Source organism: Chelonia mydas, chromosome 4 (assembly GCF_015237465.2).
Source record: "Chelonia mydas isolate rCheMyd1 chromosome 4, rCheMyd1.pri.v2, whole genome shotgun sequence".
Lineage (NCBI taxonomy): Eukaryota > Metazoa > Chordata > Testudines > Cheloniidae > Chelonia > Chelonia mydas.
This window is the reverse complement of record NC_057852.1, coordinates 84,573,117-84,598,196: the sequence shown is the minus strand read 5'-3', so window position 1 is coordinate 84,598,196 and position 25,080 is coordinate 84,573,117. Positions and strand designations below refer to the sequence as shown.

The 25,080-nt window shown below is 41.7% G+C and overlaps 1 protein-coding gene across 5 annotated transcripts in view; it reads right to left on the bottom strand.

Moving 5' to 3' along the window:
- Positions 1 to 318: 318 nt before the first annotated feature.
- The window catches only part of FGL1 (fibrinogen like 1), a 54,760-nt gene continuing 29,998 nt past the window's right edge, over positions 319 to 25,080 (bottom strand). For 3 of the 5 annotated variants that reach the window (XM_043546154.1, XM_043546153.1, XM_027825121.3), the window contains exons 4-9: positions 23,980 to 24,142; positions 17,415 to 17,512; positions 15,365 to 15,453; positions 14,201 to 14,388; positions 9,877 to 10,000; positions 319 to 2,118 (exon numbers count right to left, since the gene is read on the bottom strand). In XM_043546154.1, the coding sequence (XP_043402089.1) occupies positions 2,074 to 2,118; positions 9,877 to 10,000; positions 14,201 to 14,388; positions 15,365 to 15,453; positions 17,415 to 17,512; positions 23,980 to 24,142 (707 nt within the window). In that variant the 3' untranslated portion in view covers positions 319 to 2,073. Of the gene's footprint in view, positions 2,119 to 2,708; positions 10,001 to 14,200; positions 14,389 to 15,364; positions 15,454 to 17,414; positions 17,513 to 23,979; positions 24,143 to 25,080 lie in introns of those variants that run through there. The other 2 variants (XM_043546150.1, XM_043546152.1) reach the window with 2 other exon arrangements.

Below are 25,080 nucleotides of genomic sequence, written 5' to 3'. Positions count from 1 at the left end.
TTTCCCAGCTGTGTCTATTGATAAGTGAGTTCTTGCCAGACAGGATGCTGTCAAACTAAGTTTCCTTTTACATTTTCTAGGCACATCCTTTTCTCTGGAGGCAATAGGCATTATCAGGACAGGATTGTATTCCTAACAGCCCAATAGCACCTTATTTCAATGTGACTAGTTTGGAATGTGAGGATGAGACCCTTCACTTCCCAGCTTATGGCTGCCTCTGCTGCTTAGCCAAAGGCCTTAGCCTAAGAACAGGGCCTCAGACTGTCACAGTAAGGCCCTTACACTGGCAGACAGTGATTTTGATTCTTTCTTTTATACTTCTATAACTAGCTAAATGATAAGAATACACCTAAATTCTTCAAGTATAGGCCTTTACAGACAGGCCTGAATATCTATATCCTAACAGGGGGCATTGGGCAGAGGAGACATGTGGGGCGGTCACGTGTCCTCCCCTTTAGATTGTGTAGGGTGACCAGATGTCCTGATTTTATAGGGACAGTCCCAATATTCAGGGCTTTTTCATATATAGGCACCTATTCCTCCCCACCTCCTGTCCCGATTTTTCACACTTTTTATCTGGTCACCCTAAGATTGTGCCCCCCCCCCCACAATTAGGGGGAGGCAAGAGTTGTCTATGCCTTAGTAGTGCACAAGGCTAAACAAATGAGCCTTGCATTGCACCACTGGCCAAACAAGGAGGATTGACAACCCCCCTTTGCCCAAATCGGCCATCACCAAGACACATCTCCTGTGGTTAATTTCTAACCCAGGTCCATAAAACATACTAACAATATAAATACATTATTCCTTAAATATTTCCTGTACGTATCTCTTTCAATGATTATGAATCTTAACAAGTTATGAGATTTCTATAGGTACCTTACATGTTACTCTTTGTGTATAAATATTCCTTAAGACATATTTGGTGTAGTAAGTTTATGAGGTTACTCTTTGTGCATAAATATTCTGTAAGACATATTTGGTGTAGTAAGTTTATGAGGTCTGAGGTGGGAGATGTTTGCAAAGAATAGGGGACTCTTTACCAAGGGATTTGTGTGTGACAGGACCAATGCCATATGTTTCTGTATAGTAAATCTGCAGCTTCCTTATCCTCCTAAAAATCAGATATCATTTGTTGGTTTTTTTAAATTTATTTTCTGTCAGGCAGGACATCTTTCATAGTAAATAGCTCCATTTGTACATTTCCCCAACATCCACTTAAAACAGATGTGACACTATTACAGAATTCATGACAACTTAGTGGTTATGGTGCTTTAATAAATCTCTAATGACAGGAGCCTAATTTCAGCTCATTTCACAGAGATTTAATAACATAACATAGCATCCCTTCTATTGCTATGGGAATGTAGCCATTTTTTAAGAGTTGTTTTCAGTTCTTCAAGAATGTTCCAGTAATCAGCACTAGATACACAGGAGTGATTCATAAGAGAAAAAGACACAGACAGTGAGAGTTAAATATAAGACAAATAATATTACATCATTATGGACAGATTAATATGGGATCCTTAGGATCTGAGTCTGGTGGTCTGAAGATCCCAATGCAACAGTGAGGCAGTAAGACATCAATACCTAAGTTTTAAAATATCCACTAATTTTTGGTGCCTGTTTTGAGATCTCCAAGTTGAGCTCCTGGTGAACTGAAACACCCCAAAAGTGTGGGGAATTAAAGCCAAGAAACTTTTTCTCCAATCTTCAGCTATAGTGGAGCAGCACTTAACCCAGCTGAAGAGGGATATAGGCAGTTTAAAGCCACCATTGTGCTCCTCAGGTCTTTGGGCCACTGAGGTACTGTTCCTGTCCCTGCTGTGAATTAGAGAAGCCTGAAAGGGATGTTTGGCCATCTGGGGAGCCCTTACCCTGCACTTTTCCCCTGGTGGCATGCACTGTGCCAGCAGCTGGGCTGAGAACTGGCCTGAGGCTCTGACCCTTTGAAAGGAACATCACAGGATGTTAGTGGGGTAGCAGTGTGTAAGGGGGAGAGATAGCGGAAGTAATTCTAGGCAGCCAGTGGGGCTTCAGAGAAAAGTCTTTGCAGGAAAGCTATAGGTCAAATTATGGCAGGAACTTCCCCTCTCTCCTCAGTGCACCACTCTCTCCCTAAAAAATAAACAAACAGGGCACTATGTTAGGTTTCTGACTGTAGGGAGAGGTTAGAAGGCAGATTTCTAATGGATCTATGCCCCCTACTCCACTTAATTCATGCTTAATTTATGATTTCCATTCTTTCACTCTCCAAAGAGTTTAACAATTTGAAGGGAAAGGAAAACTATTAGAATAACTGCTAGTTCATAAACATTGAGACATTTCTCACAAAGGATGATTAAAGAGAGGGCTTTTTTGCTTGGCGTATTGCTGGTAGCTAGGATAGTGTTCTTTGTTCAATCATGAATGACCCAGCAAAACCCTTATTATTTCCTTGATTGTTCTTTATTTGGGTTGTATAATTTGTATCAAGTGAAACAAATTCATTCTGCTCTGTGTTGTGGTTCCTATCTAATGATTGAACAAATACACTGATCTTTGTTCTACAATCATGCATGAATACTAGTCTGCTCCAGGACATGTTCAAACCTGTAGAGGAAACAAATTAATACTAACAGGCAATGCCAGGCACAGCAAGGAACACTTAGCAGCTTGTGATTTCACTTCCAAATTGTACTTTAAAAAAAAAAATCCATCTGAACTTGTTGTTTAAAAATAAAGGTTTTACTTATTTGATAAGAAACATGGGATCACATTTGAGTTAAAAACACTTTACTCATACATTTTAATACATTCCGCATTGATTATAGACAAAGAAAAACATGGAAATGGGGGAGGGAGAATTATATTTTATTTGCATAATGCCACCAATATATCAGGCGCTTTTCAAGCAGCTAGGAGGACAAGATCCTGGCCCTCAGGAGGTTACAATCCAAATAAACAATGTGCAAATGCATGAAAAAATATGCAGAAAGAGGGTTGCCTTGTGTAACCGGATTGTACATCAATCTAGAGTACCTTTCCTCATGAGATTTCCAAAAGGGGAAGGGAAATGGCTTTTTCTGCCACTTTTGCATTCAAATGTTAGGAATATGTCCTAGCTCAGCTGACGAGTATTCGCAAAAAGAAAAGGAGTACTTGTGGCACATCCGATGAAGTGAGCTGTAGCTCACGAAAGCTTATGCTCAAATAAATTGGTTAGTCTCTAAGGTGCCACAAGTCCTCCTTTTCTTTTTGCGAATACAGACTAACACGGCTGCTACTCTGAAACCTGATTAGTATTGTTCGCATTCTCATAAGTTAAAAGCCTTGATTTATCCTACAACAAGCTCAAGAAAACTGCTGAAGATTTTATCAGCAAGTTTGGGAGCAATCTATTTTTTTCCTGCTAGAGAATTTACTATTTAAGCTTTCCATGTCTTATATTTACATTAAGTGCAATTAGATCAGCCTCAGTAGGGCTTCTTTGAATGCATTAAGTAATCTTCCTTCCTTTTTCCTCTCCAAAATACTAAGGGTAATTTCACTGTTATCTGTAATATCATTCATGGCTTGGCAGAGAATGAACCCTCCTCAACTCAGGCTTCTGAAAGGAATTTGAGAATTCCCACAGGAAAGAATGCGTTTCTAACACCTCTAGAAACCTATCTTTTTGTTTGGAAAAACAAGTGTTCATCTTCACTCTACTGATTCAGACTTATAGAGTGTGCATGAGGAAGATGCAGGATCACTTTGAGTTTAATGAGAAAATTGGCTAGAAATAACTGCTGGAGGCTCTTTTTTGTTGTTGAATATATCATATTGTACACATGTGTATCTTCCTGTCTTCTGTGGATTTTCTATGTGACTGAACTGTTCTACACTAGTATGCTGAAAATGCATCCAGTCCTGTGACTGGCTCTTTTAAAATATTTTTTTTAATTGCTACTAAAAGCATAAGTTTAAAACCCATTGTAGAATTTAAGCTAAAGTTTATACTGCAGCATAGAGATGCATATGAACCACATCTCATTTATTTATAGGCTTTCCTCCAGCCCTCATCAGCCTGGTATCTGAATGCCACACATTTGTGTATCTACTCTCAGCAGACCCTGTGAAGTTAAAGTAAATGTCACACCTGTTTTACAGGGGTTCAATGTCACACAGTGAATCCATGAGAGAGCCTGGAACAGAATCTAGATCTCTTTATCCCCAGTCTATTGCCTTAATCACAACACCTTCCTTTTTTATTTCCCAGTGTATAGTGTGTGACCCGAGAAGGAATTTAAATAGTGAATAGCACTGAGCGGGGCAGGACACTGGCCACCAAGTAAAACCATGGAGAGATACATGAATCCCCTGGGATTGTTGCAAGAACTTTCATAGTAGCGGCACAGGAGCCAGCAAAGAGAGCTGAGATCAGGGGAGGTTGATCGGAAACCTGCTGGAGGAGAAGGGAGGCAAGCCCCTGTTTCTTAGTGGCAGAGTGTGTGTTCTCAAGACTGTCTGCTTGCTTGCTGGGTTGCTTTCAGTTTGCAAAGTGTGGTAAGGGGCAGTATGTTGTGAGAAAAGGATCGCAGCTGAGCTTTGATTAGGAGACCAGGCTTTCCTAATCAGTAGGCCTATAAAGGCAGCCCAGCTGGTCAGTCAGCAGCACATGAGCCAGAAAACAACTGAAAACAGGGGAATTTGGAAGGGAAGCTGCAGGGGGGATTTTGTGTGCAGTGTGGGTTATCTGTTGACAGAAGCTTTGGATGGGAGGCCATGCCTGTTACAGAGGCAGCAGGGGTAGTAACCCCAACAATGGACAAGACAATGAAGATGGAGGATGTACATTATTCTGGAGAGGGTACCTGAAAGGTGTTTCATTTGTATGATGTGCTGCCTGATAGAACTGATGGAAGAGAAGATCTGAGGTTTTGAAATGCAGGTCGAAACTATGGTTGAGTTTTGAAGGGGATTTGAGCTGATGATGAAGGAAAGGCCAGAAGAGGTTGAAGGGGAAAACTCAAGACTTGCAGATGGAAGCTGGACTGGACAACTGTGAGGATAGACTGCTGGATGAATTAAGAGGCCAGTGGAAACATGTGCTTACAAGAACCAGTCAGAGGAAAAGATCAGCAAACACAGGAGACAGAGCCAAGGAATAGGTTTGCTGAATTGGAAAATGAAGGGGAGAGAGAGAGAGTCACTAACAGAAGATGGGAGAGCAAGGAAGAGTGGCTAGCCCTACAAAAAGAAGGGCAGAGACAATGGAGATAACCAGAGTTCAGAGCTACAGGAAGACAGAGGATGACTCTCAGAAGATTGCAAGTGAGAACAGAAGACAAAAAGACTTGCATCCAGAAGGGGCAAGGTTGGAGAATCACACCAATACCAGGAATTCAAGAGCAATGAATAAGTAATAACCACTACAGAAGATCCACATTATTGCCTGGAAACTTCTTGGGAGCCAATCAGGAACCATGGGGCTGCTGTCTATCAAACTCTTGAGGCAGAACTTCCTGTGGTCTGTGTCCACAGCAGGTCATGGGATGTGTAGTGCAAATTGGTTACAGCTGCTGTTGGGTGGCAGCCTGGAGCTCTCAGTTGCCTAGGAGCTCTACTAGCCCGAGTTCTAGACTTCTGGGGCCTTACACTGAGGATAGGGTGGAGATTAAAGATAATCTAGGTATAGCCCACCACCTAAATGAATACATGGCCTCAGTTCTTAAGAATGAAGAGCCTGGGCACAGTGGCAGGGTGTCTAATGAGAAAGAAGATAAGTAAAAATTTCAAGATCCAAGGTGGAAGCCAAACTCAAACAACTTAATGGGACCAAATCGGAAGCTGTGGATTGTCTTAATCTAAGAATATTAAAAGACCTGGCACATGAAATTACAAGACCAATAGCAAGGATGTTTAATGAATCTGTAAACTATGGGCCATACCGCACTGGAGAACTGCAAATATAGTACCTATATTTATGAAAAGGGTGGTCGGGGAGAAAGTGGTATGGGAAACTATAGTTTGACCTGAATTGTATGCAAGGTCTTAGAACAAATTTTGAAAGACAGAGAAGGTAAAGATAGAGAGGTAAACAGTAACTGGGATAAAATACAACATGGTTTTACAATGGATAGCTCATACCAGAACAACCTGATCTCTTTCTTTGAGAAGACAACTGATTTTCTAGACAAAGGAAATGCAGTAGATTTTAAGCTATTTGAATTTCAGGAAATCAATTGATACAGTTTCACATGGGAAATTATTAGTTAAATTGGAGAAGATGGGGATTAATATAAGAATCGAAAGGTGGATAAGGAACTGGTTAAAGAGGACACTACAGTGGGTCATAATGAAAGGTGAACTGTCAGGCTGGAGGGAAGTTACTAGAGGAGTTCCTCAGGGATCAATGTTGGGACCAATTTTATTTAACATTTTCATTCATGATTTGGCACAAAAAGTGGGAGTGTGCTAATAAAATTTGCAAATGACACAAGGTGGCGTGGTGTTGCAATTATGGAGGAGGACCAGAATATCATAAAAAAAAGATTTGGATAACCTTGAAAACTGGAGTAATAGAAAGGGGATGAAACTTAATAGTGCAAAGTGCAAGGTTATGCATTTAGGGACTAACAACAAGAATTTTTTCTTATAACCTGGGGACATAACAGTTGGAAGTGAAAGAGGAGGAGAAAAATCTGGATGTATTGGTTGATCACAGGATGACTATGAGTTGCCAATGTCATGGGGCCATGGAAAAAGTCAGATGCAATCCTCGGATGCATCAGACGAGGTATTTCCAGTCGAAATAGGGAAGCGTTATTACCATTATACAAGGCACTGATGAGACCTCATCTGGAATACTGTGCGCAACTCTCTTAAACATGGACAAGCAAAGAAATTCAAAGTAGAACAGGTGCAGAGAAAGGCTACTAGGATGGTCAGAGGAATAGAGAATCTCCTTTATGAGATGAGGCGCAAGGAGCTTGATTTGTTTAGCCTAATGAAATTAAGGCTGAGGGGAGATATAATTGCTCTCTATAAACACATCAGAGGGATAAACACAACGGAGGGAGCAGAGTTAAGAGCCAATGTTGGCACAAGAAAACTTGGATATAAACTGGCCATCAACAGTTTAGGCTTGAAATTAGGTGAAGGTTTCTAACCATTAGAGCAGGGGTCTCAAACTCAAATGAGCACGAGGGCCACATGAGGACTAGTACATTGGCCTGAGGGCCGCATCACTGACCCCGCTGCCCCGGCCCCACCCCCATTCCAACCCCTTCCCCGAAATAAATTCTTACAGCTGTTCAGTTGAAAAGCTCTAGTATCTCCATGTTTTGGAATAGGAACTTGAAAAATACAAGCCAGGGATGTATCTTTTGCTTTTCCTTGAAAAACCCCCCACCCAAATCTGGCCAAATTATAAGCTTTTGAAAACTCTCAGTTTACACATGCTCAGCAGAGACTTAGACTTTTGCAGCTCAGTTCTCTAATGACTCAGTTTGCCTTGGGCATACTTCATCTCAGGGCTACTGGGGCAGAGTAGAACTTTGCCTGAAATTGCTGCTTCAGGCTGTGAGAGTGGAGTAAGGACTGAGAGCAGGAAGGCTGTCTCTCCTGTGCTCATGAGCACTCCCCTGCAAACCCCCAGGCAGTATGGAGGCAGAAATTTCCTGACTTGAATGCTGAAGGGACAAGAGCCAGATTGGGGGTACACAAGAGAGAGCAGAGTGGAACAAGGACACTGGCTGGGCAAAGAGACTTGGAGTGAAAGCCAGGGGCGGGGAGGGATGCTACACTGAGATTGGATGAGGAGCTGGGGGTGGGAAATGGGACTGAGTGAACAAGGAAACTGGGACAAGGAGCCTGGGTCAGGGGAAGACTGTGGTTTGGTTGGGGAGCCTGGATGTGACTGGGCAAGGACAATGGGAGTGGAGCGAGGATTCTGGGAGGATCTAGACTGGGACTAGTTAGGAAAGGATCTGCCAGGAGGGGGAGAGCCAGGACTGGAAAAGGAACAGGCTAAAGGGACAAGTGGTAGAAGGGGGCAGTCTTGTTGAGGTGAGGGGGTCACAAGGGTCTGTTACCTGTAAAGCATGCTATACGTCAGCATTTAGACTGAAAGTCAAGATTCTGAAGACTCAGCATTCCTCTGCTGTCTGCAAATATCTGTGAAACCCTCTGGAAAAGGGAGTGTTCCATTCTCCCTCTAGTCATTAGTTCACATAGAAGATAACCTACTGCTACTATCAGTTACTCCGTGAGCTCAAGTGGCAGAAGTCTGTGCTATGGATCTAAAGGTTCCAACCCTGCTGGGTGTCATGATGGAAATGGGTTCAGCTTTTCTTTAAAATTACACACACAAAAACTACATTAAAAGAATGTTAAGTTTGCTAAAGCAAGCACTCAAAAGCTAGGAAGTGCCAGAATTAAAGTTGCCCATGTAACCTTAATTTGGCTCCCCTGTGCGTATGTATTATGATACAGTCTTTAATTACAGGATCATACATTATATTTTCCACTGGACCCCTGCCCCATTCAGTGCACAGCATGTCCACTCATAGGTGCTGGAACTAAGGGTGCAGCATGGTTTGAAATGGTTTAAATCACATACAGAGTTTACAGTTTGGTTCAATGGCTCTCAGCACCCCCAGTATACAAATTGCTCCAGAACCATTAATTTTGGGTGATCAATTTGAAACAACTAGGACCTGATTTTTCAGAGTGCTTTGAGTTATATAGCACTCTGTATGTTTAAAGCACAGCTCCCATTGACTTCAGTTGCAGCTGTGAGTGCCCAAGTCAGGCGCCCAGAAAATGAGGAACCCACAATTAGTGGCCATCTGTGAAAAGTTTGGTTTAAGTGACTTGCCCACATCACATAGGACCTATATGGTAGCAGCAGGGATAGAACCCAATTTTCCAGGGCAGCACGAAAGGGCCTTAACCACAAGACCATCCTTTTTCTTCATTCAAGCTACTGCCTCATTCACTACACATCTTTCAACTTCTGCAGCAAATGACACAGGACTCCTACATACAACACCTTCATTCTACACAACCAGGATTAATTCCCAGAAACAGTCCATTCTGTGCACTAAACGAGGTGCCCATAACATTATTTTAATGTCATTTTTATGTGTAATATATAGTCACATTGCTTTTTAGGACAATAGAGTGAATCTATTTTGTAATTTTTCCATTAAATCCTATTTATTGTGCATAGATTTCGATATAGATGGTTTCCAAATGAAAAAAGTCCAAAATAGTGTGGGCCAAGTTGGCACCCCCTCCTGTACCCCATTCTCCAGAAGGCACAGAAGGTACAAATTGCACCTGTGTACCAGCCTAGTCTCTTGTGTCCTAGGAAAGGACAGGTGATTCCCACTGCTGTCCTTCCTCAGAGGTTCTGGCATTGTAGGCTGCTTTGAATTCCACTGGGGATTCCAAAGGAGGCTCACCAGCAGAGGCTACAATAGCACTGCACTCCTCCTTCCTGACCAATACCGCTCGCTTTTGGGGAAGTCCTGGTCCCCCTTGTGCCTGTCAGTCAAGTGGAAGTTCCCCCTGCTTCTAGGGATCTACTGCTAAGTATTCTACATGGGTGAAAGTTGCCATAAACCCTGGGTGTATGTTGACTGGTCTCTTTAGCAATCCCATACATGTTATTTGTATCTCCAGGCTCAAGGCCAGATTCTGTTCTCATTTATACCCATATAACACCACTGATTTTAATTAAGTTATTCCAGATTTATACAGGCATAAATGAGGCAGGGGAGCGGGGCTGGTGGAGGGAGAAATCTGCCCATCTGGCTTAATTTGAATGGATTTGCTAAAAGATTAACTGGATGAATTATATTAACTAGATATTTAAACAACATTGGGTTCAAAGTCTGCTGGTCTGACCTTCATGACAACAGATTTCAGAGAATACCACCACCCATGCCATGTGTACCAAACAATTCCATTGTCTGTCTTCGCTGTATAAGGTCCTTTGTAGTACACACCATTCAGGTTGGAAGAGTGACACCTGGTGGGAAAGAAGGGGAAAACAAAAATAAGACATTCATGTTAATTAAACAAATCTGTTTTGTCTAAAAGCTTCAGGGATTTGTAGTTGTTGCATGAGCCAAAAAAATCACTATGTTGATGACAGTCTAGTTTGACAGCTGCAGGAATTTGCATTCATGGGGCTCAATGCCACTAAACAATAAAGGCTAAATTAGGGCACAATTTCAAGGGTTCTTAGCGGCTCCAAAACAAAAAGTCCTTTGTTGCTTGACTCCATTCCTTTAACACCATTAGTTCCCTGACATTCTGCCTGCTAATCTGCTTCATTAGAGAATGTTTCCAGACTTGTTAAGATCATACCTAGCAACAAGGGTATGTGGCAATGAAAACTTTGTGAAAGGAATGTGGCATTGTTCCTCTGTTTGTTGTTTTGGAGCAATTGCTCTAAATCCTGCATTTACTGCTAACAGTTGGAGTTTCACATGCAAAAATAAGAATAATCACCATCCGCTCAGCTATTAAACTACTGATTTCATATTTGTTGGAAAAATATGAAATCTCTCTACAAGTTAAATATAGCCATTCTGGCCATCCTCCAATAGCTGGATCATCTGAGTTGCCATTTCAATTGGCATCCTTCTCTGGCTCTCTAATACATTGCAACAGTATAAGTTACATTTGTAACTGTCAAAGAAATACTTTGCTATGCTACAGCCCCTCTCCCTCATTAATTTTGTTTCCATGAAGAAGAAGGAATGATTGTGATTATATAGTCATTTAAACATTTTTTTTGCAGGATATTGTAGTGAATCCGTTTAGCTATAGCTCCAATACTAGATTATAACAACGGTTGGGTTGCTTTTTTTGTTGTTATTAGTAGCTAGTTGTCACACATTATGATGGATTTTAGAAAGCTGTCTTTAGGTAGAATTCAAAAAGAAAACAATCTAGAATGAGCTTTAAGGATATAACTATTGGCAAATGTTAGTCTGTTAGTTACACTCAACAGTTACAAAGAACTGAAATAGAAGCAATAATAATAAAAGCCATATATTAAAATTCTTATTTAGCTGGTTGTTCATTGCAAACACTTTTTAAAAATTGAATCATGCCATATACCAGCTGAAAGTTTATGACCTGCAGATATAAAAGGTGGTTTTGATTTTCAAAAGGATAAACTGGGGACAGCACTGACATGCTCAATATGTCATACACTTTCCTTACTGGGTAGGCATTTGTTTACTTTGCACTACTCACTCAAGCACAAACTTCCTTAGCAAAGGCATAGAGGGTAACAGGTGGTGACTAGCTACTGGACTTCTTTATTGACTCCTTTACTGCATTTCCTTCTTTTGGTGGAAATGGACACAAGTGGATTTTTTTGAAAGTACCATGAGCCAAGAATAACAACTCTTAAATTGGTGCTGGGGAGCAAAAAAAGCAGAATAACAAAACTACACAAATACTGTGTAACAGTCTGGACATGAAATAACTAGATATGCAGCAGAAACACAACTGGCGTATGATTTATTGATTACATATGTTAAGTACTCAGCTCATGCAAAATAAAAAGTAATAAAGGTATGCTTTTTTTAAAGTTACACTGCCAAACTTGGCAGGCTCATGTACACACCTTAGAAGTAGCCTATTTCCATTCCTATTGTCCTCCTGATCCCTTAATTTTTTTAAGGCAAAAATTGCATTTCAACAGATTTTAAATAGAAAAACAAATTCCTACCCAGCTGGGAGACCCTATATGACCCAATCCAGAGCACTGGTTCTCCCCCCATCCGTGATTGCTAATGTGAGCATGACAAATGAGTGCTCTCAGTGCTTTCATTTCACTCTGCCTGCTTGCTTTGTTCTTTTGTGTGGGCAGAATACCGATATTTGCAAGCATTCTGCTGAGTATTTCAGTGTTCAGTTCAGTAGTAAGTGCTTACTCAACAAAATGGCAGAATCATGGAAATGGGGTAACTTCATTAGCAGCTTTCATCTTTAACCCAGAGCATAGTTGCTACAAGACAGTATTATCACTTTAAGAGAGAGAAAGACCCATAGCTAATAGAAACCTGCACCGCAAGAGCTAGCTATCTGTGGTATTTATATGATATGAATCATAATAGTACATTAGATACAAAGAGCTGTCAAATCCTGTCATGCAGCTATTTCCACAAAAGTATAATGCTTTTGCCTGAGCTATCAGAAATAATAAGAGATTTGTTTTGAGGAAAATGGACTCAGTTGACTAATAGTCATTGGTGATTCATCATACATGAAAGCTGTGATATGTTATCATAATCCTATGTAATTTTAGGGCTGGAGGTTCATTTAATTGGGAACAGGATCACAACTGATTTTTTTTCTATATCTGTAATTGTAGCTTTAAGTAGCACTGAAACTCAGTCCACAAGTGGTTTTCCTATGATATTATACCCAATTCCTTGCACTATCCATTATGTTGATTCTCCTTCCCTAGCATATGCTAAAAGATAAAATTAATTTTGAAACAAACCTATGAGGTGGCTACAGGTAATGAGATCGGCCTAACTTATCTCAGTCCTCTCAAAGAAAGTGGTATTGAATTTTGGGAAGTGAGGGGTTAAAAAGGGAGACAAAGGGTGACACAGAGAGAGACACACACATTGGAGCTGATCCTGCCTGGCAATTCTTGCCAAGTGAACTGAGATTGCATTGTGATAATATGCTTCTTTGAACTGCATTTTATAGCTATATATTGCATAATTATATTGCATAATTGCAGCTATATTTATCTTATTATTCAAGTGAACCTATATAGATAGTTGCCCATATATTCAAGGCCAAGGTTATTTATCATTTATGTTCAATCTTCCGTGTCACCTTGCATGCACAAGTATAAGAAATGTTACATTTTAAAAACTTTGACTTCATCATATTTAAGGAAGTTTCCTTCTCAGAATAATCACTGAGAACAACCACTAATTAAGGGGGTGCACTCCTTTCTTGATGAATGGACAATGAGCTTGAGACCCTGTGAAGTGGGGTGAAAAATGGTTCCCCTAACATTAGGCATCTATTAACTCAACCGCTAGCACTAACTTGTCATATAGCCTGCATAAATGTCACATCTGGTCTAGTTAAATACTGGGAAAATGCAAGAATGGGAAGCAGTGGTAATGTGTGTTCAAGATGACTTGTTTTAATGAAAGTCAGAGACCTTAAAGAGAATCTGTACATTGGAGATAGAATAGATACAGAATGACAGCAAGTGAGAATTTGGAATGCAAACCCCAGCACATAGTAAATCCCTTCTCTCAGTCCAGTGCAAGCTGGAGATGGTGTGATACAGGGGTATCAGGCAAGGAGTTCGTTCAAGGGTCAGACTCAGTCATGTGGGCAAGTGCTGAGATGTCTGTGATGGGGTCAATGACAGATTACCCAATTACAATTAATTATACTAATCCAGGGGTGGGCAAACTTTTTGGCCTGAGGGCCACATTGGGGTTCTGAAACTGATTGGAGGGCCGGGTAGGGAAGGCTGTGCCTCCCCAAACAGCCTGGCCCCCATCCCCTATCTGTCCCCTCCCACTTCCTACCCCCTGATTGCCCCCCTCAGAACCCCTGACCCATCCAACACCCCCTGCTCCTTGTCCCCTGACCGCCCTCCCAGGACCCCACCCCCTGTCCAACACCCCTGCTCCCTGTCCCCTGACTGTCCCGATCCCTATCCACACCCCCACCCCCTGACAGGCGCCTCGGGACTCCCACACCTATCCAACCCCCCGCTCCCTGTCCCCTGACTGCCCCCACCCAGAACCTCCGCCCCATCCAACCACCCCCTGCTCCCTGTCTCCTGACTGCTTCCAGGGAACCTCTGCCCCTTATCCAACCCCCCCCGTCCCGTTCCCTGCCTTTTTACCATGCCGCTCAGAGCAGCAGGACTGGCAGCCGCGCCACCCGTGCTGCCCGTTAGGTGCTTGCAGCCCCGCCGCCCAGAGCGCTGGCACGGCGAGCTGAGGCTGCGGGGGATGGGGGACAGCAGGGGAGGGGCCAGGGATAGTCTTCCCGGCCAGGAGCTCAAGGGCTGGGCAGGATAGTGCAGCAGGCTGGATGAGGCCCGCGGGCCGTAGTTTGCCCACCTCTGTACTAATCCCACCTGATATTATACGTTTCTACATCATATGTAATCAGGAGATATCATAATCACTAGTATTGGTACTCTCATGAAATACCTGACCTGTTAAACCACCAGCCAGCTGTCTCCTCCTCAGCACAGTTCCCTTCATAGTTGTCATTGTCTCTGTCTCGTGTACTAAATTTCATTCCTCGGTGATCAGCCCACCATTTCACTTCAGGGTGAAACCCCCCAGTTAGGGAGTCACCAGCTGTGCCAGAGTATTCACCACAGCTCAGCTGGTATGAGCTCTAATGAAAAATGGAGAGAGAAAAATTAGACTAATCTCTGGGTGTTATTAACAAATATGGTTATTAACTAGGAAATATACACATTCCATTCACTGTTATTTAATATAAACTCAGAAATGGCATGTCATTTAGCTCTTGCCATTTAAACACAGTGTAAAAGGCAACTGGGATGATGCTCAGTAAGACAAAAGAATTTTCAAGAACTTTAAATATGTGTTTAAAAGCAGGCTTTTAGGATTCAATTCTACAAGATGCTAAAGGGCTTCTATTAGCCGTTGAATGCTTTTAACTCCTACTGCCTCCAAAACAATTGGATTTTACTTTAGTGGCTGTTTAGGGTACTCAGCACCTACCAGAAGGCATTCAGCATAATTGGGCCATTTGGCCCCAATTCAGCAAGGTACTTAAGTTTTGCTTAAATTTAACCATGTATGGTCCTAGTGAATTGACTGCAACAGGCACACTCATATGCTTAAAATTAGCCACATAGTTAAGTACCTTGCTGAATCAAGGCCTTTGTTAACAAAGAATATTCTCTATGATTTACCCTTTAACAGAGCTAATTTTGCTTAATAAAAACTTCATCTTATGTTGAACATTTTCATGTCAAAAAATCTTTGTAACCAACATCATTGATAACATCAGCAAAGTTCTATGAAAACTGCCTATTATTAAAAGGTTGCTGAAGAACCAGAAAACTAATTTTAAATCTTTAAAGACAGGCACAAAGTATGATTGTGTGAAACCAATTTATGAACTTAAACCAATGTATTATTACATAATCCAAAATTCTAAGGTCTTGGTGAGAAAGAAAATGTGTTAATAAGAGATATTATAAAACCATACATGTATATGAAAGTTGTGGAATCTATAATTATATGGCCTTCCATAATATTTTTTCTGTTGCCTACAGAATCCAAGCTTTCATTTAAAAAATGAATTAACCGATTAACTAAGTTATTCAGCGTTTTATTACCTCTTCATCTGTAACTCTGAAGCGTTTATATTGTGCAAAGCGCCGTTCTCCTTCAAAATCAGAGAGATCAATTCTTAGGGTATAGTTTCCTTAACAAAACAACAACAAATATTTATTCATGTTAAATCAACGTCTCTCAGCATTCCTCAGAATAAAGCCATTGTGCTATGTAAAAAGACTAAAATCCTATTTATGTTTCTTCTTTTGCTCCCACAAGCCTTTTTATTTTCACATTTGCATTTACATATTTAAAAAGTTATGGGACAAATTCATATGAATAAAAATCACAGCAATTTCTATAAAACTAATATTGTTCTGGCAACATCTTCTTTAAATTATGCTCCTAAAATTGTTGTAAAACAAGGAATAGCAAGAAATGCTTAAGTGGTGAAGAAGAAAGAAGATAAAGAGGTGTGGGATATACTTCAAGAATACAAATTATAATAGTCACTAACGTCTAGAGACGACCTGTGCCTGCCAGTAGTGTGGGGGAGGGGAACAGAGTGAGGACAGCCAGCTTCAGCAGTGTTACTGAGCATGCTCAGTACAAGCCAAGCAGCAAATCTGGCAGGGCACGTCACCCCACATGCGCCCCCCCCCCATGCGTCGCCTCTGCAAAAGCCACATTTTCTCATGAAGGTCTTTAAAGGTGAGCATATAACAGACCACAATGCTTGGAATCAAATTTTAGACATTTAAAATTAATTTTTATTAGTATTTCTCCCTCCACAAAACATATGGGGCTGATCTGTATCAGAAATTGATGGAGTTACACTGGTACAAGTTTTCCAATGTAAGCCACCCAGCCCTCACATTGGTAGGATTTGTGAGTTGCTGATGAAGGTAGGAAAGAGGATCCAGCCATAATCCTGGATTTGCTCTTCCTCAAAATTTGGGGGAATTACCATCCAAATTCAAAATTTGAGGCTTTGGGTCCTCTGTAGATTAGTAAATTAAACAATCAGAGCCAAATCCTCAGAGGGTGTAAACTGACATCGTTCCAATGACTTCAATGGAGCTGTGCCAAATTTAAGACAATTGAAGATCTGGCCCTGAATGCATAGCATAAATTCTTCTTTCACTTACACCCATTCAACCCCATTGATCTCGATTTCTTATCTGAGGAGAGAGTATGTTCAAAGGCTGATTGAGCAATGAGGGGCATGATGCCATTGTGAACTGTCAGCAGAGTAATTTAGGAAGTCTGCCTTTTGAAGGTTTTGGGAGGAGGAATGAGTACACTAAATTGAAGCATAAGATCTAACAAGCAATAATTTAGGCCTGGTCTACACTAGGAAATTAGGTCAGTATAACTCACACCTCTGAGTGATGCAGTTAAACCAACCTAAGCCTCCTTGTAGCTACCACCTCCTGGGAAGGTGGATTACCTATGCTGATGGGAGAACTCCTCCTGTTGGTGTAGGTGGCATCTTCACTGAAGTGCTACAGTGGTGCAGCTGCACCAGTGCAATATTTTAAGTGTAGACAAGCCCTTAGAGGAGGGTATGTTAGGACAATAGGAGATTAACTACCTTTAATTATTAGAAATATGGAGACACTGCTAGCATTCCCAGGAGTAGGAGAAATAAGAAAACACCCAGACCTGCATTGTCAGTCAGATTGTGTCACATATGTAGCCACTACAAGTCCTGACTAAATGGAACGGATGCAGTTCACTGACTGGGTCAGGACTGTCAGTTAAACTGATGCAGGTCTGCTATGGGGAGGAAGGATCTGAGGGCGTGGGGGATGGTGGCCTTATGTACTGCAGAGCATTGCTCTGTAGAGGATCCCTGCACATCATTGACACATTGGCCCAATGAGGGTTTGAATCCTTTATTAGGAACTGAGATCCAGATTCTGATCTAATTTACACTGTTGTAAATTCTAAACAACCCCATTCAAACGAGTGGTGTGACTCAGGATTTACACGAGTGCAAATTGCATCAGAACCTGGTCCTGAAACAAAGTAACAAGCAGAAACAGATGGTGGATTTGCCTGTATTGCAAAGGCCGCTAAGGAAGAAAAATATTTCTGTACAAATCTTACCTTGATTGGTGAGATAGTGAAGATTTTTATTTCCAAGCCAGTATTCACCATTCGTTGAAACAAAATTTCCAAAACCTTGTTCATAGTCAGCCCAGACTCTGAAAATAAAATTGAAACTAATGATGTGGGATAATGAAAGAGGATAATAAGTTTGCTAGGAACTACACCATTGTTTTAACCTCACAGTCTTATATGATATCAAGTCACTAATAAATTACTTTTTGGGGCATGATTCTGACCTCACTTATCTTGGTTTTAAACTAGTGTAAGTCTATTAACTTAACTGGAGTTACTTCTGATTTACACACATGGAAGTGGGAGGTCCTTAGTTTTTTATGCTGGCAGCTGAAACCCAAACTGAAGCTTGGTTTCCAGAAACACAGCCACAATAGCTTTTAAGGTCAGAAGGTATCATTATGACCATTTTGTCTGACTTCCTGCATAACATACTTGCCTAAATTCCAGTAATCATCTCCCAAATGTGTACAATGAAGAGACATTTCCCGGGTGACCACAGCATGAAAGTTTATGTGTAGGAGTGTCACACACAGCATTTCATCAGAAATAATATACCTTCTGTGATTTGACTGAGTAGCTTATGAAACTTCCACAGATCTCGCTGCTACTGTTTTGTAAGCTGTAGCATCACCTTGCTTTTCCCACCCTTGAGCTAGGGGCATGTCTTTTGATAGGCCCTGCCATTTTTGTGTCTCTCTCTGGTGCCTAGATACTATAGTGAAGGGAGTACTAGAAATGCCAGACAGATCAGATAAAATAGTTGTTTCCTTTGCCTTGCAATGGAACGCAAATCCAATGAGCCCTGACTAAAGTGTCAGGTTCAGGATGGATCGGGTGGAGAACAACCTGACACTCAGGCTCAAGTTCAGTCAGGCAGTCTCTGAGCACAAGCTGCACTGGGGGTTGGTACAGCAGTGGCTGCCTGCCCTGCTCCTGCTGGGCACTGCCACCTCACTGTACTGTGGTGACAAGTTGCCGTGCCTCTTTTTCCACAGCACGCACAGCTCAGGGAGGCAGCTCTGGCCAGCAGGCAGGGCATGCAGCAAGACCCTACAGGAAGGAGCTGCCGGAAATAGATCTGGGGCATGGAGAATGGGGAGTGGGAAGGCCCACCAGCCTGACCTCCAAGGTTGAGGCAGTGGCACTAACACAGGTCTGGGAGGAGTGGCCAGGGAGAGGGGAAAACTGGCCACCCTTTTGGGTGTGCAGTGCTTGGCTGGGGCTGGGAGCAGCTGATGGGCTGTGGTGGGAGAGCAGGGCTAGGGGATAATGAGCCCCAATGGCTCCATGGAGAAACAAAGTAAAGAAAATGCATTCTGGGCCAGAGGTTAGACCCTTGCAACCTGACTTGAACCTGACAGGACCAAAATACTAGTGTCAGGTTTGGGTCAGGTATGAAACAACCCAACATGCCTGGGCTGGGTTCAGATTGGCTGTGGTCAAGTCAGGGTTGGGTTGGGCTCTAAAATTAGGCTCGAGCAGATCTTTATTTTTCCATCTCTAGAGTGGCTCTGACAGACTCTCTGTGACCCTAAGAGCCCCCTTTATGCCAACAGGCAAAGGTTGCACCCAACACGCTGTTGTCAGAATATTTAGCCAAAGAGTGTCTTGTGAGGTATCATGTAAGAACTGGTGATACAGTGGTCCCTAATATTACTGTGTGATGTATGTGTAGTCAGTGTGTAAAGAATTGTGTATATGTGTTGGAAATATATTCCTGAAATATGTTCAGATCAAGCAACCTGAGTAGAGCAGATAAACAGGTTTGCCATAGACAAAGGAACATTGTTTCACCTGTTTACCTTTGTCTCCAATGTAAATTGAGCAAGGAGAGGCCAGAGACAATGGAAGTACATTTACAGGTAAGGGAAATGAAGTGATTAAGCCAATCGAAAAAGAAAGTTGATCAAGGGATGAGGAAGACAGCATGGTGTCCACACATCAGGAGAGGAGAGGAACTTTGTCTGGGTTTGCTTTTCAAAGGTTTCCTGTACTATAACAAGGAGAGAGAACCCCGTAGTTATCCATCACTTAGGGAAGAAAAGGGACACTATCCTCTGTGTCTGTGCAAGTTTTGTCCCCTGGCCTGAAGGGCTAAATATGGTGGTAAACGGATGTAAGTGAGAACTGCTTAGGCAAAGATTGTAACTTGCTAAAATGAAAAGTTTTAGTGACTAGAATGCGTGTTTTGTTTGTAACCATACCTGTCTTTTTCTCTTGCTTAGTATCACTTAAATCTCTGTACTTTATTAATAAAAACTTATTAATAGTTTTACTATAACCCATCTCATTGCTATTATATTTAAGTGAAGAATGAGTCCTCAGGTAACCTAACAGGCTGGTGTGCACGCTGTCTCTGTGAAAGGGACTGGACACTGCAGAAAGACATCTCTGGGGAACTCAGGAGTTAGGTTTTACTGATTGTTACCTGCAAGGAAGGTTTAGAATGGAAAAGTTTCAAGGAGTTTGCTGGCAAGGCAGACAGACTGGTATGTCAGAGAGCTGACATACAGTTTAACAGTAGCAAAGCTCTCACTTGCTGAGGCAGAGGAGTAACACAGTGGCTTATGGTTCTGAGTGTCCTGAAGAGAGAATCACACTCCCGCTGTGGTCTTGTATAAATCACTTACTGTAATCTCTTTGGGGTTAATACTGATCTCAGTTACTTCACTGTAAAGGCACAGTAATTCAATTTCAGTCAATCAATGAACTAAAGCCTTATTTCCCTCCATCTGAAAAATAGAAATAGTATTGCTCACTTTTCGCCTACTTGCAGATGCTCAGCCTCTCAGGATCAACCCCCACCACCAACAAGGGTATTGTGAGGACCAGTTATTGTTAATCGATAAAATGTGCTGAGTAGTTTTTAGATTAAAAGTACAATTCCAGAAGAACACTTTTCTTATTGGTATTTAGAGCATTTTAAAAGGGAAAAAAAGCTAGTGAAATAGAGCAAAGACACAAAATTACTGTAGATATCAACTGACAAGACTAAATACATTGCTAGCTTATGTCACATGAAATGGCAATATATGACTGTGAAAATGTGCTAATAATGAACTTGCCTCAAGATTCACTTGTGTTTCTGTATGTTAAGGTATTGTTTACTGGTGACTATAGAGATATCTAGCAGTGAGGTTTAAGAGTTTGTCAAAGAGGCTAGCCAAGCATGCGCTATGAAATACACAATGGATAATACAGGGTGTACTCACTACAATTAAAAGAAGTAAGCAACGTGTCAGACATTTAAAGATCTTCATTTACTACAGTGTGTTATTACAGACTAGGTCATGAGACTGCAAAGATTATCAGGAACATATGGTAACAGGGTAGTGCATGTAACATCATTAATGTTAACTGAGTATGAGTTATGGTAACAATATTAAAACCATATTGGACTCAGTATTGTCTGGCAGACTGAACACAGGGCTGGGAATCAGGACTTTGAGCTACTGAATTCTAATCTTCCTTTTCCCAGATTGACTTATTGTGTCTCTAACCTCTTTGTACCTCAGTTTTTCCCATTTATAAAATGAGGATAGTAATACTTACTAAAACTAGTTAATACTTTTGTCAAAAAAAAGACAGAAAATGGGGTTTTCAACAAAATAATTTCCGCCCAAGTAGTACCTGCTTTACATAGAAAGTTTAAATTTTTTATAGAACCCTCATGCTTGAAAACCAATTTATAAAATAAAACAAACCACAACAAAACCCAACCCATGCACACAAAATCCAGACAAAAAAGTGCCTGAAAACCAAAGAGATTTTGGTTTTCAGCCAAAAATTGAAATATTTCAGCCAAGCACATAAATATTTTGTTTCAGATATGCCACCATGGTGACTCATGAGAGTTGTAGTTCAGTTGCCTCATGTTCCCAGTCTCCTCTATATGTTGGGCTCCCGAGCCAGACTCCACCTCCCATGATGCACCACAGCCAGGGATTCCCTAATTCATGTGGTACATCATGGGAGATGTAGTCCAACCCAGGAGCTTGGGCTTATAGAGGAGAACAGACGCATGAGGCGCCTGAACTACCACTCCCATGGGACACTGAAATGTCATTTCTGAATCAAACTATTTTGGTTTTCAATTTTTTGCTGAAAAGACCAGGTTTTCCACAGAACACTCTCTCCTCCCCAATTTTCCAACTATTTTTAATATATACTTACCTGCGTCACAGGTGTTTTTTTAAAGGATTCCCTAATTTAGTATTTGCACAGAACTCTAAACATGTCAGATACTATTTCAGTGCTTATTAATGACATGAAAATGAACTTAGTTACACACAGTGGGACAGTGGTGCTATGGACATCTGATTTACCACAAGTACTGCTGTCAAAGAAAATACCCCAGTGCAGCAAATGATCATTTTTGCTGTGGCCTACTATAGTTAGAATTTAATGTGTCTGTAGTGTTAACTACAAATAATTAGGCCAATGTTACTGATAGTCAGTGGGTGTTCTGATTAGAGAGGATATAGCCAGAATTCATTTGGACATGATAAGTGGGGAAAGGAGCAGCAGCTCATAAATCCAATTTACCTATATTGTCCCCTTTCCTAGGTACAGCATCTAGGTACTTACATACCCCCGCATCATCACAGTATCAGAGCACCTCAAACATTATTGATTTTATCCTTGCAACACTGTGAGGTAGGCAGTTGCTATTATCCCCGTTTTACAAATGAGGAACAAAATAATTAAGACCCTGATTCAGCAAGGTACTTAAATATGTGCCTCACTTAAAACACAGGAGTAGTCCCAAGGGCTTCAGTGGATTGTTTTTAAAAGATGCCTAAAGTTGGGTTCATTCTTAACTACTTTAAATTGGGCCTAAGTAACTTACCCAAGGCCACACTTAGGGTATGTCTACACTACGAAATTAGGTAGAATTTATAGAAGTAGGTTTTTTAAAATAGTTTTTATATATTCGAGTGGGTGTGTCCCCACAGAAAATGCTCTAAGTGCATTAAGTGCATTAACTCGGCGGAGTGCTTCCACAGTACCGAGGCAAGCGTCGACTTCCGGAGCGTTGCACTGTGGGTGGCTATCCCACAGTTCCCGCAGTCTCCGCTGCCCATTGGAATTCTGGGTTGAGATCCCAATGCCTGATGGGGCTAAAACATTGTCGCGGGTGGTTCTGGGTACATATCGTCAGGCCCCCGTTCCCTCCCTCCCTCCGTAAAAGAAAGGGCAGACAATCGTTTTGCACCTTTTTTCTTGAGTTACCTGTGCAGATGCCATACCACGGCAAGCATGGAGCCCGCTCAGGTAACAATCACCGTATGTCTCCTGGGTGCTGGCAGACGTGGTACTGCATTGCTACACAGCAGCAGCAACCCATTGCCTTGTGGCAGCAGACGGTGCAGTAGAACTGGTAGCCGTCATCGTCATGTCCGAGGTGCTCCTGGTCGCCTCTGTGAGGTCGATCAGGAGCGCCTGGGCAGACATGGGCGCAGGGACTAAATTTGGAGTGACTTGATCAGGTCATTCTCTTTAGTCCTGCAGTCAGTCCTGTTGAACCATCTTATGGTGAGCAGGCAGGCGATACGGATTGCTAGCAGTCCTCTTGTACCATCTTCTGCCGGGAAGGCAAGAGGTGAGGATGGCTAGCAGTCCTATTGTACCGTCTTCTGCCGAGCAGCCATGAGATGTGGATGGCATGCAGTCCTTCTGCACCGTCTGCTGACAGTCAAAGATGTAAAAGATAGATGGAGTGTATCAAAACAAGAAATAGACCAGATTTGTTTTGTACTCATTTGCAAACCCCCCACCCCCCGTCTAGGGGACTCATTCCTCTAGGTCACACTGCAGTCACTCACAGAGAAGATGCAGCGAGGTAAATCTAGCCATGTATCAATCAGAGGCCAGACCAACCTGCTTGTTCCAATAAGAACAATAACTTAGGTGCACCATTTCTTATTGGAACCCTCCGTGAAGTCCTGCCTGAAATACTCCTTGATGTAAAGCCACCCCCGTTGTTGATTTTAACTCCCTGTAAGCCAACCCTGTAAGCCATGTCATCAGTCGCCCCACCCTGCGTCAGAGGAACAGCAGACAATCGTGCATCTGAGTTGAGAGTGCTGTCCAGAGCGGTCACAATGGAGCGCTCTGGGATAGCTCCTGGAGGCCAATACCATCGAATTGTGTCCACAGTACCCCAAATTCGACCCGGCAAGGCCGATTTAAGCGCTAATCCACTTGTCAGGGGTGGAGTAAGGAAATCGATTTAAAGAGCCCTTTAATTCGAAAAAAAGGGCTTCATCGTGTGGACGGGTGCAGGTTTACATCGACTTAACGCTGCTAAATTTGACCTAAAGTCCTAGTGTAGACCAGGGCATAGAGTCTGAGGCAAAATCAGGAATTGAACCACGAACTTTGGTGTTCCAGTCTGGTGGCTTACGTACAAAATCATCATTCCTCTTTTTTCACCACTGATAGTCCCTTACGAGGATAGCTTTAGAGTTAATGTATAACTTGGTCCCACCTGGTCTCAGATACCTGTGGTTTGTTTGTAATTATAACTGCTGGCTCCAACACCTACCTATCAAATTTCTGGCTGCCATCAGAACGTCTCTGAAAAACAGTCCAGCCTCCCCCTTCTGACATGTCACAGTAGGCGAGGAATTCACTAGGGCTCTGAAGAGGTTTCATCTTGTAAAATCCACTGCGTTTATGTCCATCGTTGTAGATCTCTGCACAATCTGCTTTCAAAATATCAGTTGAAAATAGATTTTTTAGGTCCTTTACTTATTACTGAAAACAAGCTTCACAAAGAGGGACCTTCATCAACATAATCAATGTATGGTAAAAATATAAAACTTGCATATTATCTTTGTGTTTTATCATTTTCATTGATTACCATAATTACATGTTTGTACAGCCTCCTCAAATGTAAAAACACCCACTAACTTCAGTGGGATTTCCACGTACTACAGAATTTTGCTCAGAATTTTGTAGAATAGCCACAAACAACAGGACGGAATCATCACTGTTAGGAGAAAAATAATAAACATTGAACTTGGTACACTATTGCACCTTCTAAAGAATGAGTCCAAACTCACATACTCCGGTACGTAAAATGTTCCCATTGTGATTTGATACTATTTTGCTCTCACTTTGAATTGGTATAAGTGACTGACTAAGGTTCAGAGAATAGGGCCCAACGAATGCACAATAATTCTATAATTCTATAATCTTTTTTTTCCTCCTAGGAGTTAATTTTTATATGAAAGGAGTTCTTTGTTAATATCTAATCTACTCTCAGACTGTCAGTCACACAGGAAAGACGTATAATTTTCAGCTCTTTCTGTTTTTCCTGGCAAAGGTAGAGGTGATTAACTGTAAGATTTACCTCTGAAAACTTGCTGAACATGTTGGCTGGGGTTCTGCCAACATTTTGTTTTTTTTAATTGCATTTGTGGGCCAGTTTGGAACGTTCTGAACTATTTTCTTTCTCCCTTGTGAAAGCCCCAGTGCGTTTTAGATCAGAAAATAAACAGTTTATACTGAAAACAAATGACTGTGCCAGGGTTTGAACAGACTATAATAGAGAAAAGTAATGTAAATAAGATCTAAGCCAGTCGATGGGAGGAATGTAAAGAATGTTTCACTAGTTTAGAGTATAGCCTCAAATTTTCAAACA